This window comes from Coturnix japonica, chromosome 7 (assembly GCF_054131305.1).
Source record: "Coturnix japonica strain WE chromosome 7, WE-NBRP24, whole genome shotgun sequence".
NCBI classification, from domain to species: Eukaryota; Metazoa; Chordata; class Aves; order Galliformes; family Phasianidae; genus Coturnix; species Coturnix japonica.
The window spans coordinates 20,202,243-20,220,169 of NC_140669.1; the positions used below are offsets into that span (position 1 = coordinate 20,202,243).

The 17,927-nt window shown below is 40.4% G+C and overlaps 1 protein-coding gene across 8 annotated transcripts in view; it reads right to left on the reverse strand.

Annotated features, from left to right (window-relative positions):
* SESTD1 (SEC14 and spectrin domain containing 1) overlaps nucleotides 1–15,722 on the reverse strand; it is a 50,541-nt gene extending 34,819 nt beyond the window's left edge. For 2 of the 8 annotated variants that reach the window (XM_085552652.1, XM_085552648.1), the window contains exons 1-3: nucleotides 14,805–14,891; nucleotides 14,501–14,681; nucleotides 2,132–2,211 (exon numbers count right to left, since the gene is read on the reverse strand). In XM_085552652.1, coding sequence (XP_085408778.1) covers nucleotides 2,132–2,186 — 55 coding nt within the window. In that variant the 5' untranslated portion in view covers nucleotides 2,187–2,211; nucleotides 14,501–14,681; nucleotides 14,805–14,891. Of the gene's footprint in view, nucleotides 1–2,131; nucleotides 2,212–14,500 lie in introns of all 8 variants that reach the window. The other 6 variants (XM_015868361.3, XM_015868366.3, XM_085552650.1 and 3 more) reach the window with 6 other exon arrangements.
* Between the last annotated feature and the right edge of the window lie 2,205 nt (nucleotides 15,723–17,927).

Genomic DNA, 17,927 nt, shown 5'->3' on the forward strand with positions numbered 1-17,927 from the left:
TCTTGACATTTCATAGAGACTGCAATAATTAGCAGAATTATTCAGGTTCAAGACATGTCATCTTGTGTAAGTGAAGCTTCTTCCTCTCCCCACCTTGTTAACATTAGCAGAAAGGAGTCAGACAATGATATTCTGCCTGCACAGTGTTTTTTGTGCAGCCTTCTGACTCACATAGATCAAGTAAATGTTCTGCCAACCTGTCACTACATAAACTGAGGAAAAAAGTAGGAATTATAATTCATTACTTTGCTCAGTGAAAAGTGATAGCCTGTGGTTTATAGAAAAGATAACTGCTACATATTTATCCATCTAAAAACAAAAAACAAAAAAAAAACATTTCAACACAAAATTCTATCTTTAAACAAAATACTGAAGAGAAACTAGACTTTAGTCATGTATGTAGTACAGCATTTGCCAGTATTAACACACTAATGTATTTAATTGAATGGTAAAGTCAAAATATAATACAGCTAAAAGAGCAATTACTGAGTTCTTAAGCTCAAAATTAAACCTGAAAAGAATCCAGGCAAATCAACACATTGTGTAGCCTAACTCAAAAGTGGTATAGTTTACAAATTGGAAAAAAATAATTACATATAAGCTAAGGAAAGCAACAAACTAAAAAAAAAAAAACAAAAAAAAAAACACCAAACAAACAAAAAAAAACCCACAAAACACTGTAAATGATTTTGCACCAAACAGAGCTGGGCTTTTGTTTTTTGTTTGTTTTGCTGAGTAACGAGCTCTCCTATTTTTCTGCCATTTATGATGTCCTACCAACATGAATTCCAAAGCTACTAGGCTGTTTTTCCAGAGAAAGGCAGGGCCAACATTATTTGTATGCACATTACAAGTAGTTTTATCATACAAACAACACCAGAGAATGTTTTAGTAAAGCACCATTTATGTTTGTTTTAAAATCATTGTAGTCTTACTTGTGAAACTAAAGGAAATAAAATTGCTTTAAAGAGAGACATGAGAAAGTCGTTTGTGTCTGAAGTTCTTTTACTTACACAGAAGAAAGCTTAAAAGAACTACTGCCTGAATCTTTATCATTTATTAAACTAAAGTATCCATTAATACTACACAATTCCAAAGAGGTCAAACCTATTTAGAAATATGGAAGTTCAAAAAGGGTGATAGCATTTACCTGGCACTCAGTAAATTGCTTTTCACTAAGAAGATCTATATTTCAAAATGGATCAGGCAGCTCTACCAGCCAAACTGCAAAGGCACTCTAGTTAATGAGAGCTTCCCTGCTGCATAATGCTGAACAACCAGCCATTTTATGCATCTGCTACCACAACTGAGGAAGTTGCCCACTTTTACAGGCTGGAATATAATGTCAGTTTATTGTTTTGAATAGGAATTGTTTGATTTTAAATCTCCTTGGACAGCAAGCAAATTCAAATCAAAATAAACTGCATTCAAGAAGGAACAGTTCTCACTTGGAGTGATTGGGGTGAGCTAAAATGAACTAAAACAGAATACTTAGTTATGAAAGCATCAGTTTTTAAAATTGAGAAGTTTCCTGCAAGTTAGCTACTCTTCCTTTTCAAATCAATTTTCCCAAGCATTCCCTTTTGTTTTTTCTATGGCCTGAGAATTACAATTAATCCAAGATTCAAGAAGTGTGAATGAATAGAAAAAAAACAGTAATTCTAGCTTTGCCTGAATTAGCTACTCAGAAGCAGAATTAGCCACACATTGCAACATATTAATTATTGCCATCTAATTCAGGGTTGGAGAACAGAGAAGTGCAAAGGAAATCCTAAAATTAACAATGTTCATTTCTAAAAACACTTACAAAAAGGGTTATTATTGGATTCCTGCTAAACTGTCATTCTTTCATTTCTGGACTGAAACTTCAGGGCATCAACTTTGTGGAGTTGAGTCACAGGTTACATTTAAAACAAGTGCTAAATGCCAACCACATCTTACTTACTAGATATAAAAAAAAAAAAATTTGACAGATGCTTTTGAAATGTGATGAAGGTGCGAACTTGCAATATATTTCTGCTACATGCATTGAATAAATACAAGAAAGCAAACAAAAATTCCACTCAAATTATCTAGAAAGAAACCAACTGAAGAAGATTCTGTGATTCTGTGAAGAAAATAGAAACTGTACCTGAAAGAAAAGCCAATTTTTTCTTCAGAATGGGTAATATTGCTGATGCTTCCATTCTATTTCAGGTAATTTTCACAGATCTGAAACACAAGAAGTTAAAGATGTAAAGCAGGGGTAACAAATCAAGATGTTTCACTAGAAAGTACTCTGTCCAAAACACTCATGCTCCTCCAAAAGAACGTACAAAACACAGAATCATAAGTACTGTTAGAAAGAAAGCAAACCACCTGCTTGCTTGGTCATTCAGACATATAATTGAACACGTAAATAAAATCAGTGCTCTTATCTACATTTTCATAATCCATCTTACATCACCAGGAATATTGCCATTAAATACATTTTACTTCATTTATATCAGGACACTGTCATTACCCCCCTGCCATTAGTAGGCCTTCAATTAAAGAAAAAAAAAAGTCAAAATAAGCAAGTCTAACCTACAGATGGAAATGCTTTTCTCTCCTTTTGTCCTTAAATCCCTTCCTTTGTACAACTTTGTATAAAAAAAACAACTGTGGTTCATTGTGATTAAACATCAGTGTTTCACTGACTGTGAACAGGATGTCAGCACTGCAACCTCCTTCCTCCTCCAGGTGCACAAAGCAGCAACTGGCATCCGCCTGTGAGTATTCCTGAGGTCACACTTTTGCTACACCCTACAGAACCACATACAACACCTTCCTTGTAACTAACTTCACCTGAGTCTCAGTATTCACACCCTCCTGTTCCTCCTGCACGAAGACCAGAATAATAATTTTCAGATTTCATTATTTGTCCCAATTAGATAAACTTCCAAGAGAAAATCTACCAGAAAACAGACACACTCAATTGTGAAAGAGATGAGACAACTCACTAACATTAGACAAGAAAAAACACTGCAACAAGCACACTGCTTCTTCAGAAACTCATTTCATAATCAAGAACTACTTTTTGCCCTATTAGTGGAAGTCACAAAGACAACATGCAAGTTACTGAGCTCATGACACTGATTACTAGTTCAAAGCACTTCAAGAAACATTTCCTTTACTGGTCATAAGTTGGTAGCTGGAGTGCTTAGTTTACTCTTTCAGAAACAAAACTCAAAGCGTTTAGGCAAGCATATACTTCCGCTGTTGCAAAACACAATCAAGAATTATATAGAGGTAACCTATTAGAAGTGACTCCTACTGATGACAGCTTGCAAAACAGCTGCACAAAATGCTAAGTCTTAGCAATAACATTCTAAGACAAGCATTTGAAATGATCCAGTACAGGTAAGAGATGATAAAAAAAAATCAAGTAAAAAGCATAATTAAAGCAAGGAAATAAAAGCACAGAAAACAAATGAAAAACCACTGGTCAATTACAAGTGAGTAAATTACGTAGCAGAATTTAGTAAAGAGCAGGAGCCAGACCTGAAGATTAAGATGTAATACTGACACAGGCACATCAGATGCAGTGAGTTTACATAAATAAAAAGAATTACTTTGACGCAGACTGACTAGGGACTCAGCTATTCCAAGAACTGCAGCCTGAGTACTGGCAAATGACAAGCTGCAAAAGAACAGAAACCTTTCAGAAAACAAAATTCTGTAGGATATTGAAAGGATACAAAATATCCTAGAAAAATATAATATAGTAGTAATATATTATAATAGTAATATACATCTTGATTGTGAAAATATGAGTACAAAAAATTATGGCAGTTTTTTTTTCAAGAATATACAGAAAATGAATCCTTTTTGAGACTTAAATTAGCTTAAACTTTAACATCTGACTTCAAGAATCATTGGAGATACGCAAAAGACACGTCGAGGGGTTTACTTCAACAATATAACAGGTAACATTTATACACATGTACACATGGGCTACTGTAGCCACCTTTCATTGAGTTTTGTTGTGATGCTGAGTGCTATGTAAGCACAGATGGAGATCAGTTCTAAGAAACTCTCTGACCCATTCTCTCTTCTGGTGTTCAAACCTTGACAGTTTACTACTTTATACATTTCTGTGTATGAATCTATATTTGCAGATTAGAATTGCTGTCATACATAACACTATTGCTGCCATATAATAATGTCAGACTCCTTGGGCCGTTTACTTGGAACCACTCAACACCAAGCAAAACAGTGATACTATATGTAAGCACAACAACAAACAACTAGGTCATAGAAAACGTTTATCACCCTGTGAATACTTTCAGCCTGGAAAAACCGCCACCCATCCTCTTTAATAAAAAAAATTCACCATCTCCTAGTGCATAGGAGTCAATTAGCACAGCAATACAACACGGTTGTCATGCACTTGTAGTCTATCTCTAGTTCCATGACGAACTCCAGCCAAGTCACACATTTATGTCAACCGCTATATGAATGTCTTCTGCAAGTAGTGTGCTGACTTACTTCCCTAGATTTTAAGCAAATATGAAAAACAAAGAAGAGAGACCAAGGAAAAGAAACAGGAGTCTGGTCAAGCTTCATGAATCCTTTACTTTATCAAGATGCTCCTCCTGAGGCAGCACTGAAAGTGTGACTTTTATTTTATATTAACTCCTACCATGTAATTCACAATCACCAACCCATTGGGGAAGTTGTTCTTATTTGCTGTAGCTAAAAGGATAAAGTAAGACCCAGAGCTCCTAAGCATTTCTTATTTTAAGGCACTATGAAATTAGCTCATAATCCTTACATGATTAAGTTCATTTCCTTCTCATACACCTTAAGTCTGAAGGAGGTAAAAAAACAAACTGTGGTTAGCATTGGTTACTTTTACATCCCTATGTGAAAAATCTCTTAACTGAAGTTTATGAAGAAACGTGAAATGCCATAAAACTCCAAAGTCAGCTAAACTCTGAATTCAAGTTCTTAGAGGGTCATTTTTTGTTTTGGTTTGGTTTTTTTGGTTTGTTTTTTTTTTTGGTGTTTTTTTTTTTTTTTTTTTTCAGAGAGAGAGAGAGGGCTGCTGGCAGGTTGTTTCATGGCTGTCTGGGGGTTGCAGTCACTGTTGGTCTTTTTTTGTTGCTGTTCGTGTTTTCAAAATTCCACTTTGTCTTGAACCAAATGTCTCCCTAAAGGAAATTGGACCCAGGAAAACTAACTGAACAAATTAAAGAAATTGTAATGGTGTATAATTTCCCCCTCCTCCACATATTTAATTTGGTGCACCTTCCCCAAATAAACTCTTACATAAATGTTACATTTACACAATTTAACATTTATATAAGGTACAGTATCTATTACACTAGCATGTTGTTGGCATCAGTTTCTGGCAAGTAACCCAGGTCCCTACCACAGCAGGCAGACCAGCAGGCTACCCATGCTAGTAGAGGGATCTCAGCTGTTACCACAGTGCTGGCAAAGCCACAAGGTGAAAGAAGGGAAAGTCCAGGGTGGCCTTAGAACAGGAACATTTACTGGTCACAAAGGAACCAAGCAAGACTCCCAAGTGAGAACAGCTCCTGGAGAAACCCTGCAGTGCCAGTCTACAAGGAACCATATTTTGTGAATACTAGCAGGTTCACTCATCAAGACATTCCATCAGACCAACAGCTTATTTATGATATAATGTCTTCAGAAAACTTGAGCATGAGACAGGCTCATCAGGAAAGCTACATTTTGGATTTCAGTGCAGCCCTTTAATTCCTCCTAAACTAAACTGAAAGGAGACAGTACACACCAAGTTCCACTCACATAGACTGCTGCTATTGTCCTACAGCTGGTGTAAATATAACCCATAGGCCACTTCTGGTAAGTAAATGCCAGACCCAAAAGATAACAGCAAAGCTGAGAGGAACCTGAGGTCTCCATAAATTGCAGTTATCATGCCTGAACCTACCTTCCCCTCCTTAAAAGTGATCTTACATATTTATTAAAAAATTAATTCATATAAAGAAAAAGGAAACCTAATTCTACACAAAAATTCATAATTCAAAACCGATCCCAGAGGATAAAAAAAAAAAAAGCCCCAAATTCATTTTTTTCTTTAATTCTTAATCTAGAGCTCCACTTGGGTACTTGTGTATTTATGTACACAAACAGAACTTTTTTCCTTGGAAAAAAAATGTTAACAGAATCCAGATTGTAAGTGATCTAGGGGAACTGAGGGGAGAAAAAAGAAAAAGAACAAAACTTCAAACAGAGCACCCGAGGTAAAATACAGTTTTTCCTTTTCCTGATGAAACAACGAGCTTCACTACCAAAAAACCCACAGACTTTTTTTTTTTTCTTAAACCAAGAAACAGAAACATTAACTTTTTTTACCTTCTCTCCCTGTTCTAATGCAGCAATCCACAATGTTTGTTACCACCCCTTAGCCCAAATTCCCCTACCTAAGTGACTTCTTTGGCAATTACACATACAAGATGCACTTCCCACATTACAGAAGGAAGCAAACAAATTCTGTCTTTCAGGAGACTGCATGTCAATACAGCTTGCATTTTAAACAATAACTTACATAAGACCCTACTAAATCTTCCCGTATGCTACAGACAAGAAATTGGGGGCCATGGCATAAAACACAAAACTCAAGAATGACTCAGGCAATCATTTTTGCCTCCCTATTACAACCCAACCATGCGTGTAGGTAAACAGAGTTGATAGTTTTCCCTTTCCACCTTAAGTTACATTTCAGAGTTACTTCAAATGGATATTATAATCAAGAACAAAAGCAAACTTCCACACTCACACTTCACAATTATCATCCCTTCACATATAAAAGCGTTATCTCAACTTACTGACCTCAGTAAGCATATTTCTTTGTTGTTAGTAAAACACCAATTCATTTCACTGAACTTGAATAAGTTCTACGTGGTTTTCTGCCATAGTACTGGCAGTGTTCATGGATCAAAATAGTTCTTTTGTTCCATATTTCCTGTAACCAAAGGAAGTATTCTGTTCATTGAGAGTGAAGGGAGGTGAGTCAGAATTGTAATTTAAACACCTTGCCTTTGTTCCAGAAACTCATGAAATTTGAAACAACCTCTCTTCTATGAGAGCTCTGACATGCTCTATCCAGAAGAAAACTCTCCACAGCATGCTGTCAGAACACACCAGAAAAAGAAAAACAGAAACTTTGAAGATTAAACAAAGAGCAGGAAGAATTACTATATACACCATTACAGAATCAAAGAATCATTAAGGCTGGAAAAAACCTTTAAGATCAACTAGTCCAGCTGCTCACCCACAACCAATATTGCCCACTAAACCAAGTGTTAAACCAACATTTTTTTTAATTTTTTATTTTTTTTTACACCTCCCCAGAGAAAGTGAATCAATAACTTCCCCAAGCAGCCTGTTCCAATACCTCACAACTCTTTCAGAGAAGTTCTTCCTAATATCCACCCTGAACTTTGCATGGTGCAACTGGAGGGCAATCCCTCTTATCCTATCACTATTACCTGGTAGAAGTAGCTGATCATTGCCTCACCACAACCTCTTTGCAAGCAGTTGCAGAGGGCAATAATGTCTCACCTGAGCCCCCCACTCTCCTCAGCCCACTCCTCCTAAGACTCACACTCCCAATCCTTCACCAACTTCACTGCCCTTATCCCAACATGGTCCAGCTAGGCAAATTCATTAGATCTGAAACCTCAGTAAAAAGTTAATAAATGTTTGTCTGTTCAGGAGTACCTATTGCAAGTTACAGGGAACAAGTAAATGTATTATTTTCTCATCCTGTATCCAGCAATACAGTGTAGCTGCTCTCCTAAACTCAAGATGAAAGCTCAAAAACAAAAGTCTGGTTTCCATTCCTTTTTCTGCTATGAAATATACATATGGCTTTCAGCAAGTCATTTATCCCTTTTAGTCTTCATTCAAGCTCTCCATCTGTAAAACGGAGATGTTATGCATTAGTTCCCTTTTTGCAAGAGCACTGTGATGTTTAATTCATTAATGTTTTGAAGACTTGAGAGAATATAAGGAGCTCCATAGATTTGCCTATAAATAGCCAAGGAGCAGATGGGCAGCTACATTCAGAACTGTAGCAGCTTGCAAGTCCAGATACAAACAATAGCACAAATAACAATAGACATTCCGAAATACTGAGGGGAAAAAAACAAAAGAAAAAACCTTGATCATATGGGCTGAAGTTTTGAGCTTTTAAAATCAACTTCTGAAACGCAAGCCTTCAAAATTAACAGCTTCGTTTTCTGAAGCTAGCACACAGATGCTAACTTCAACCCAAAAAAAGCATTAGCCCAGACAATCTGGATCAGCTTAAAACAACCTCATCCATGTCACAGAAAAATAAAACACACATGTAAGAGACCAAGAAAAAAGCTAACTAACACAGTTACCTAAGTAGATCATTATTCTATCTACTGTTAAAGCTACATTGAAGTTGGGATAGAAGCAGACAGGACAAGAGTATCTCCATCACTGACACCCCAGGGGAATTTGAGAAGCATGCTAAACCAACCCAGAAAAGGGAGGGGGGAAAAAGAAAAAAAAAAAAAGCTGTAAACATTCATTTGTTACCTTTGTTTCTAATTAAAGAGCAAATGGAACTGGGTTCCTCAGCTGGACAGATTCAAAGTAACAATAAAGCTGACAGATGAACATCAGCTTAGGTACTCAAAAGCAGATAACCAACACATTAGGAGCATTTAAGCATTAGAAGGTCTTGGACAAAACAGTTCTTTTGAAAAAAAAACATTTTATATTGTGCCTGATTTTCAAACTGTACATGAAAAAAATATTACTGATCTTCCTGAAAATGATAATCCATACCAAAGAAATAAGAAAATAGCAACTATGGACCAAGGAGACTTGATCAGTCTATAAGTTTGTTTTCAAAATGCAACCATACAATCTCAGTTCCATTAAACATGTGCGATCAGTACTCTTAACTCAGCAACTTGTGAATTGTGACAGCAGATGAACGTAGCTTGAAAAACATGTCCACCTTTTGATTAAAAGTCTGTGAACAGTGTGCAAAGTTATCACCCAAAGGCATATTGTCACAGCCTTATCAAATTTAGCCGTGAAAAAGTACTCAATTTCTCCTGTCCTTTTTTCATCTGGATATTCAAATCCTAACTTGTTCACATGGTCATTCATCTAACAACTTAACAACTGAATGTGAAAGTGCTGCCCTGGATAACTACCTCCCCTATTTAATCCACCTTCAGTATTCAATTCCTACACTTCTTTCCCCCCCCCCCCCCCCCCCCAGTATTTTAGAAGCAATGAAATAAATGAGTGGCAAAAAGAAGTGATGAGCAACCTAATAAATAGGGAGCAAGGAAATGGAAAACAAGAGAATAAGAGCAGCTATGCAAACCAAGAAGAAAAAGGCATTGTGCTCTTAAGTTTCAACTTTGATCTCAACCATTCATTTCACAGAATGAGAGCTTTTCTTCAGGCTTACAGCAAATGCCAAAGCAAAAGAGAAGGAAGAACACAAACACTATAGCTAATAACCCACAGTTATGACACAGGATACCTGCACCCCAGGCTTCTCACACAAGGGCAAGCACAGAGCTGCAGCAATTAGCACGCTCCCAAGGAACAGCTCTGCTTTAGATTCAAAGGTCAAGTCCACAACCAGCAGTCAAACTCCAACCCACAGAAAAGCAGAAGTTTGTAATGATGTCACTACATGTGATACATGAAATTATTATCTTGCTTCAGTTTTCTAACCTTTCCATCCTCAGTCTTAGCCAAACACACACTAAATTACAGTAGCATCCAGGCTTCTTTAAGGTAACATAGGACAGAAAGTGCTTTTCAGGTTTCAGATGGATCCCTTATTTCTTCTCCTGCCCATCTACAGAGAGAAGCAAATAACAGGGCTTCACATAGAAATCCACAACCTCCCCTTCAGGATGTTAACACAGGCAGCAGCAGAATCTGATTGCCCTTACTGCCTCCCTTGTAACAGGCAGCCAAAGCAGCAAGAAGCTGCAGTCATCTGGAAGAGTCCCAGCTCACTCCAGAGCATCAAGTGACCACAGCACAAGCAAAGTGATGCAATATGGGAGGTGGCTTCTTACACCCCTTTGCTATTTGAACATGCATTAGGACAACTGAAATGCAAAGTTCAAAGCATAGCACAAGCATGTTTTTTTTTCTTCCTCATGATGCTTCCTTAATACCCATAAAAGAACAGGGTTCAGCTCTCAAAATGTACCTAGGTGCAAATTGTGTGGAAGCAGGACAAATCAGACTGCTAACCCTCACAACTGAAACAATCTCAGTTTAACTTAGCAAAAAAAACCCAAAAGCCAACTGAATAATAAAGTGAGACACTCCTCCCTCCTCTGGCTTCCTCTAATGATGGGGAAAAAAAAAAAAAAAAAAAAGAAAAACAAACCACACCATAGCAGTCAGAAGCTTGCACGAAAGAGTTGGCCAAAATAAGACCCTTATCACCAATACTTTAAAGAATCAGCCAAAACCAGCTCATGATGAAAGATCATAGAGAGATCTTATGCCTTTGGTACTTTATAAAACTAACCAGACAGTAGGAGGAAAGGGACTGGTCAATTCCATAAGCAGCCAAATCAAAAGATGAAGTCAAGGGACAAACAGCTGCACCGATGAGTGTAACTGTTGGCAGTTCAGAGCAAACGAAAAATAACTTTCCTCTGGGGTGCCAGATTAGAACTTCTTGTTCCTTTTATAACATTTGTATAAGAAAACAATCTAGTTCTACAACCTCAGAACAATACACATACTTGGCAATAGTTACAAGTTCGTGTGGCTCAGTCCCTCAGAATCATTTCTCAGGACAGTATGACACTATAATTGCACAGAAACAAAAAGAAACACTCTTCCCAACTAAAAGCCAGAGTCTGGGGCAGAGGCCAAGAAGCTGTATGAGAAGAAAGTTGAGTGGGGAACACAGAAGTAAAGCAGCAAAAAAGCTACCCTTTTAAGGTTGAGAAAACTGACCCAAAACAAATCACTAACGGTGAGGCTATTTACAAATCTCTCAAACTTTGGGTTTGATATCTGACAAATTACATTCCCTGTTCAGGAAAAAGACTGTGTGAGCTTTGAACCATCCTGAACAGTTGCCTCTGTATTTAAAAGTAATATACAAAGTAGTGTCGCACACATAAACCCACTGCAGAGCACACAGGTTGGACTCAAAGAGGATAATTAAAACCCCTGCATAAGAAATTAATAAGCAACCTGAGAACTTTGCTAATCTTAACCAAGCAGTTAAGTAGAAAACAGAGATATTCAAGATCTGGGCTATAAAGAGCACATTTTAAAGTTTCAAAATAAGTCAAAAGAACACAGATGCATTGCTACACAAAATAACTGTGCTGCATTTGAGATATACTGTGTGTGAAAGAAATAAATCTCTCAACTTGCGGAGCTGTCTTTGGTTTTTGTGCTCATAAGAAAAATCCTAAACATTTCAGCTCCTAACCACAATGAAATCAGCCACAGCAATCACCTGCAGTAACCACAGTACTGCTCATCCTCAAAGATCAACATTCTACTACTATATATAAATACCTGGAGTATCTTGCAAAGACATAGCAGATTCATACATTTCAGCCTGATAGTATTTTCTAGGGCTGAATTAGAAGGAATCAGTAAACACTATGTCAAATCCGGAGGTTGGTAGCCCTGCCTAGAGCAGGGGGTTGGATCTTGATGATCCTTGAGGTCCCTTCCAACCTAATCTATTCTGTGATTCTATCATATGATTCAGAACATGTAAGTTAGAAACCAATGCTCAGCAACACCTAAAAGCAGATTCAAACACATACATAATTCACACATTAACATCAAATCTCTCCTATTCATGCAACACTTTATTGTATGTGTGGTCTACATTGACCCTTTCATTATATCTTTCTAAGAATACATCTCTCTGATGTTGGAATTTAGCTTGGCATGTGCCTACTACCTTTACCTCCCTTGCATTATTGCTTCTGTGAAGCTTTAAGTCACGTCTTCACCACCTCTAAACTAATTTCCTTTGAGTGTTCTGTCCCAGTGTTCCAAATTTCAGTTTGTCCTAAAAAAGCTGCAGCTCATCTTCCACTTGGAAATGGGGAGACAACATATTCATTTTCCATTTGCCTCCTTGTTAAATCTAGAGCCTCCTGTACGGATATCCCCTCTTAAAAAAATCTCTCATTCTCAGTCTAAAGAATACAAAACCTTGCCACGGGGATTTTTCTGCCTGTTCACTGAAGGTGCTCAAGTCTTATTTCTCTTGTGTACATAAGCTTATCAATACCAGAACAGCAACACTTTCTTTTGATGCTTTTAGAATTTCTTACTTACTCTCACCTACAATCACAGCACTCTCTTTAGAACTTGCTCATCTCCAGTCTTACATGGAAAGCGTCCTCTGCACAACTGAGAACACTGCTGCATGAAATGCTGCATGAAACACGGTAGTACAAACTGAACTGTATAACACAACTTCAGTATCTGAAGCTTCTCTTTTGACATGCCAGGTTTTATAATATGACACAATGAGCATGAAAATTGAGTTAAACAAGACACCAGCAATAGTTTAAGTAAGCCTGTGAAACACCAGCTTCAACAATACTTTTCAAGGCAGTGCATTCACCAGCTTCATAATGCACAAATAAATCACAGAAAGATTCATACTACCTTAGTTTTGGAACAGATCAATCTTAGCATATGTACAGGAACATAACACTTTCTGTTCAGAGTTAAAGGTACAGCTCTAAAGTCTGGACTCTGCAAATCTAGATTTAAAAAAAAAAGTCTGCATTTACACTCATTCTAAAAGTTTATTTCCTTGGGGTCTGAAAACAGGGATTTATTACAAAGCTACGTGATAAGGGAACCACTTTTCCTATATGTGCTCACAACTACTTGTAAAACTAGGCATTCAAGTTGCCTGGGACAGCAGGAATCCTGCATTTTCTACCAAAACATATGGTAGACATCAACATTGTTTATAATTAGCAGGCAATGCTCCTGAGGCAGCACCGGAAGCAGTGGGAAAGTAACAAGATCCAGAATCCTCATGGTACGCTTTCAAGCAGAGGTAATCTACACTCAGTTTTGGACTATTGGACTACAGGAAAAAAAAACTAAGTTTTTTGCAGAAAAAACAAACAAAAAAAAAACACTGAGCCAAACTCTGCTATAAAATAATAATTAAAAAAAAAAAAAGAATTAGAATTTGAATTCAAGATGGAAATAGTCCCTATCTGCATTAGGAAAAAGCAGGATTAAAAGATAAGCAATCAGTGAAAGCTTCAGCAAATGCTTTAAGGCTTGCATAAAAGTTTGCAGTGATGATTAAATGCCATCCAACAATACAATCCAGCAACTCACACCTGTGTTTACAGTATTACAGGTGAAGCCAATACACTAAATACATTCTAAATTCATCAAGAACAACATTACCAGAAGTTTGCCAGAGACACAACTAAACCAAAAAGATGGAGAGGTGGTAACAGTACATACCCTCAGGTCAGGGACAAGGGTATCAACAGCAAGTACTCAAGAGACCTGGGCAGATGTACTGTGAAAGTCTGGAGACATCAATCCCTAACACTGCCATTGCCCAGGGCAGGCTTCGCTCACTTGATCTGGGGCTGCATACTGAAAATATTGCATATTTCCTGACTACTCATCATCCCTCCTCATCCTCTAGACTACAGTCTGAGCCAGTTGTGTAGCGTCACGATTAAGCTCACCACTGACACATTCAGTCTATTCCACAAGTATGTCCCCATTCCCTCCCAAGCAGCAGCAAGTTGACACTGACCTGAAACTGATCAGATTCATTTTCTTTCACGCTGCTAGAAAACAGCAATCAACACCAAAAACATGTACATTTTCCCTGTTAGTGTAAGCTGCTATACTGAGAAATGTGACTCCACACCTAATTTATAACTACAGCTTATAACTCAAGGAGACATCAGGGCACTGTTTCTTATCAGGAAACTACAATTTTCTCATTTTTTTTTCTTATTCCTCATAAAATAGATATCTAAATCACAAATAAGACATCAACTATTGCTACTTGAGGAAAAAACTGTTGGCTGAGATGATTTTATACAATTCTCCAAGAAGCAACAACTTATGGAAAGAGTAGCACAAAAACCCCAAACCCATCACTAACAACACTGCAATTGTATCTAGGTTTGTTTGCTTTTCACCACAAAACAAAGTAGGATCGACAGGCAAGTACAGGCCTCTCTGACCATGCTTCAGATCTCCTTCCTCCCTGTTACCCTCATTAAGTTGATGCCTGCTATGGACAACAAGAGCAAGTCTATTAAAAAAAATACATAAATTCAGGAGTATGCGAGCCCTTACAGGAGCTCATCAACATAGCTGCTCCTGAAATATAATCATAGTACTTGTGATTTACTGTGCACTAAACCTTAACAGACAGTATTACAGAATAAGGAAAGAAGGGAAAAAAAAAAAATGAGACCTTGTTCATCACAGGGAATTTAAACGAGTGATCAAAGTCAGCATCCAATCATTCGGATAATGCAGACACTGCAATAGCAGGAACGCAGAGGGCCACTATTTCCTTTGGGACCGAGATGAAAGAGCTACTGACTGGAGCAGCCACTGATACCGATCCACGTAAGCATCGCGGACTGCGTTCACTGTAAGAAACGCACCAAAAAAAAAAAAAAAGCATACCGCAGCAATCTGTTTCATTCTTAAATACTTGTTTCTCTGCACACGGATACACTGCATTTTAACGCGCTTCAGAGAATATCTCCTACCCAGCGCCTGCCTAGGAGGCTCTATGAAATGGGCAGCACGAGACGCTACAATCACGGGGGGGAGCAAAGCCAGAAGCACCAGACAATGGACCTGTCAAAAATCAAAGAAATGGCAACCGGGGCCGCGAGCAACCCGCGCCGCAGCCGTGAATCAGCTCTCCCGAGCCAGCAGCGCTTCCACGCGCGGCGCAGCGCCCGGCACGAGGCGGTGCTGGTGCCGGGGCTACCCCCGCTGACCCGCTCCGGGCAGCCCCGCCGCGCGCTCCCGCACAAAGGCAGGCCCCGGCCACCCGGCGGCCCCCCCCGCAGCAGCCACGTCCGTAGCGGCGGCACGGACAAAGCCCGGACCTGTTGCGCCGGCTCCCCCGGGTGACCGAGCTCTGCCCCACTGGGGCTGCCCTGAGAGGCCGGGACACCGCGCCCCTCCGCGCCCCGGCCGGCCGGCCAACACCCGGCGGAGCGGTGCACCCGCAGCCGCCGGGGAACAAAGCGCGGCCAGGCCGCGGGGCCTGCGCAGCACTCGGTGTCGGGGCTGTAGCACGGGAAGAGCCCTCGCGGGCGCGTACTTACCGGGCTGCGGCGCTCCGGGTGCCCGGACGGGCAGGGCGGGCGCGGGGCGGAGTCGGGTCCCGCCCGCTCCGGCCAGGCTGCGGCGGCCGTCCCCAGCCGCCTCGCAGCTCCTCGCCGCCCCGGCGAGGGCTCCGACCCCTCCCCCGTCGGGAAGGAGACGGTGGCCACGGGCCGCCGACCCGCCTCCACCCGTGTCTCAGCGCCCGCCTGCGGGGCACGCAAACGCCCGCCTCTCTCCCTCCGTCGGAGCCGCCGCGGCAGCTGCGCGGGATCCGGCCCGGCCGAGAGACGGCAACGAGAAGCCCCACCCCGCCGGGAGACAATGCGCGGCCGCCGCCCCGCTAGGGGGTGCCGCGCCGCCGGCCTGCAGGCCGCCCCTCCCAGTTGGGGTCGGGGTCCGTTCCGCGCTCACAGCCGCCACGATGGGGCTGCTCGTGTTCCAGCGGCAGCGCTTCCCCGAGAAGCGCGTCTGATGCGTAAACGAGTCGCTGTACGGCGTGCAGGCCTTGCCTGCCAGTAACTTTGTAACTATCCGGTCTGCAGACAATACTGAGCACGTGTTGAATTCAAGGCAAACTGACCGCAGGTGGAACTGGTCAGTGGTAAAGTCCTGGGCAGATGCATTATCTGCTACTTCCACCTGTGGCCCTTCAACAATGGTCTCAGTAACCACACAACTAGTAACTTGTTTGCCCTAGATCATAGCTAATAACTTCCCATTTTTATCCAGCCCTGGACAAACATACTGACACTGTAAAGCCAAGGCCAAAACCATACCAGTGAAAGTGCAGAGTCAAAATAAATGCTGCAGAATGACTGAATATTACTTACTACATCTCATACCAAACACAAGAACTGTCTCAGAGGCTACAGCTGCTTGGTGTCTCTCCTCTAAACAGCTTTGTGGAAGCACAGCTTCCCTGCCAGCCCACAGCTGCCTGTGGTAGGACTCACATGCAGAGCATCCCTTGGGCACTGACCTCACCCATCCCTCCTCTCAGTAGCACAGCCCCTCCAATGCCAAAGAGCTAAAAACAAACAGAGTTATCATTAACATATTCAGAGGTGACTGAAGAGACAGGGCTCATCAGCCTCCATAAAGAACATTCCTTGTTGGGGCTCTCCTTCCTGGAAGAATGTTTGTAACAGCAACAGCAAAACAAAGGGAAGAACAACAAACAAACACCTATGCCCAGGCAAATGTACTCTGGACTGAGGATTACAACAGGGAAACCCTTCATGGATGCTAACATGAGTATGGAAACACGAGTTTCCTCCTTGGCAGCAAGAAGTGGAATCTTGCCCATGGTGCCAACATACTGAACCCTCAGCCCCAATTCCATGTTTCCATGGCTGCAACCAAGATTCAAGCGCAGTCTCAACAGAATAAGATTGTAGATGTAAAGAATTTTATACTAATTGTCTTAAAATGAAGAAATAGTTTGCACTGTTATTGGAAAATGAATTAGATGAGTGCAAATACATCACACTATCTTCACAGAAGTAGAAACTGAGGTTACACATCTATTTGCCCAGCTGAATTTTACATGTAAATATTGCATCTAAGAGTTCTTTGGTTAGCCTCTACTTCTTCACTATTCCAGGAGCTACTGAGCATCACTGGTGGTACACAACTCCTGCTTGAAAAGAGGTCTCAACTAAATGGTTGAAGTTTCAGAAAAGGAAGAACCTCTTTCACATAGACAAGAAGTAGATAAAGTACTCCTGGGGTTTACAGTATAATACATTCTAATACAGCACAACATGGTACAACCTAGTGAGCTAAAATAGTATGGTGTGGCACAATATAGTTGCAACAGAATGGAAAGCACAACAGTGACAGCAGAGCATCAAAATCACAGGCTACAGCAAGTGAGTTTGCTCTAATCTAACAGCCACAAAAAACAATAAAAATAAATAAACAATAATAATAATAATTCGCTTACCTTCAGAAGGTGACAACTACACAAGAACCTCCAGCAAGAACCCCTTACTTCCACTGACAGCCCTTAAATGAGGTCTGGGAAGGGGTGGATCCTGGCTTCACTCCTCCCGGTCACTCAGGGGAATTGCATACACCTGAGCTCCATGAGGTTGGCCCTGCCTTCCCACCAGGTACTCAATCACTGTTTCAAGCTATAACAGCATTTCTACTACAATAATGCACCATGGTACAACATTGTATAATATGGTATGATGTGGTACAACATAGTACAATATAGTGTGGTACAGTACAATATAATACAACAAGGTGTGATATGGTACAGCGTCATACAGTGGGTTACCGGTCAGGCTCAAAGCATGATTGTAAATGGGGCTACACCAGGCTGGTGACCGGTCACTACTGGGATGTCACAGGGCTCTTTTTCTGGGGCCAGTCCTCGTAAACGCTGTGGTTGCCACCCTCAAACGTATACTGAGTAAATTTGTGAATGACACTGAACTGGCAGGAGCTTTTAGTGGGGAGATATTGACACATCAGAGGGCTGGGCAATCACCACCTCTGTGAAATTTAATTCTCAGGTTTTGCACAAGGGATGAGAAACCCTGGCT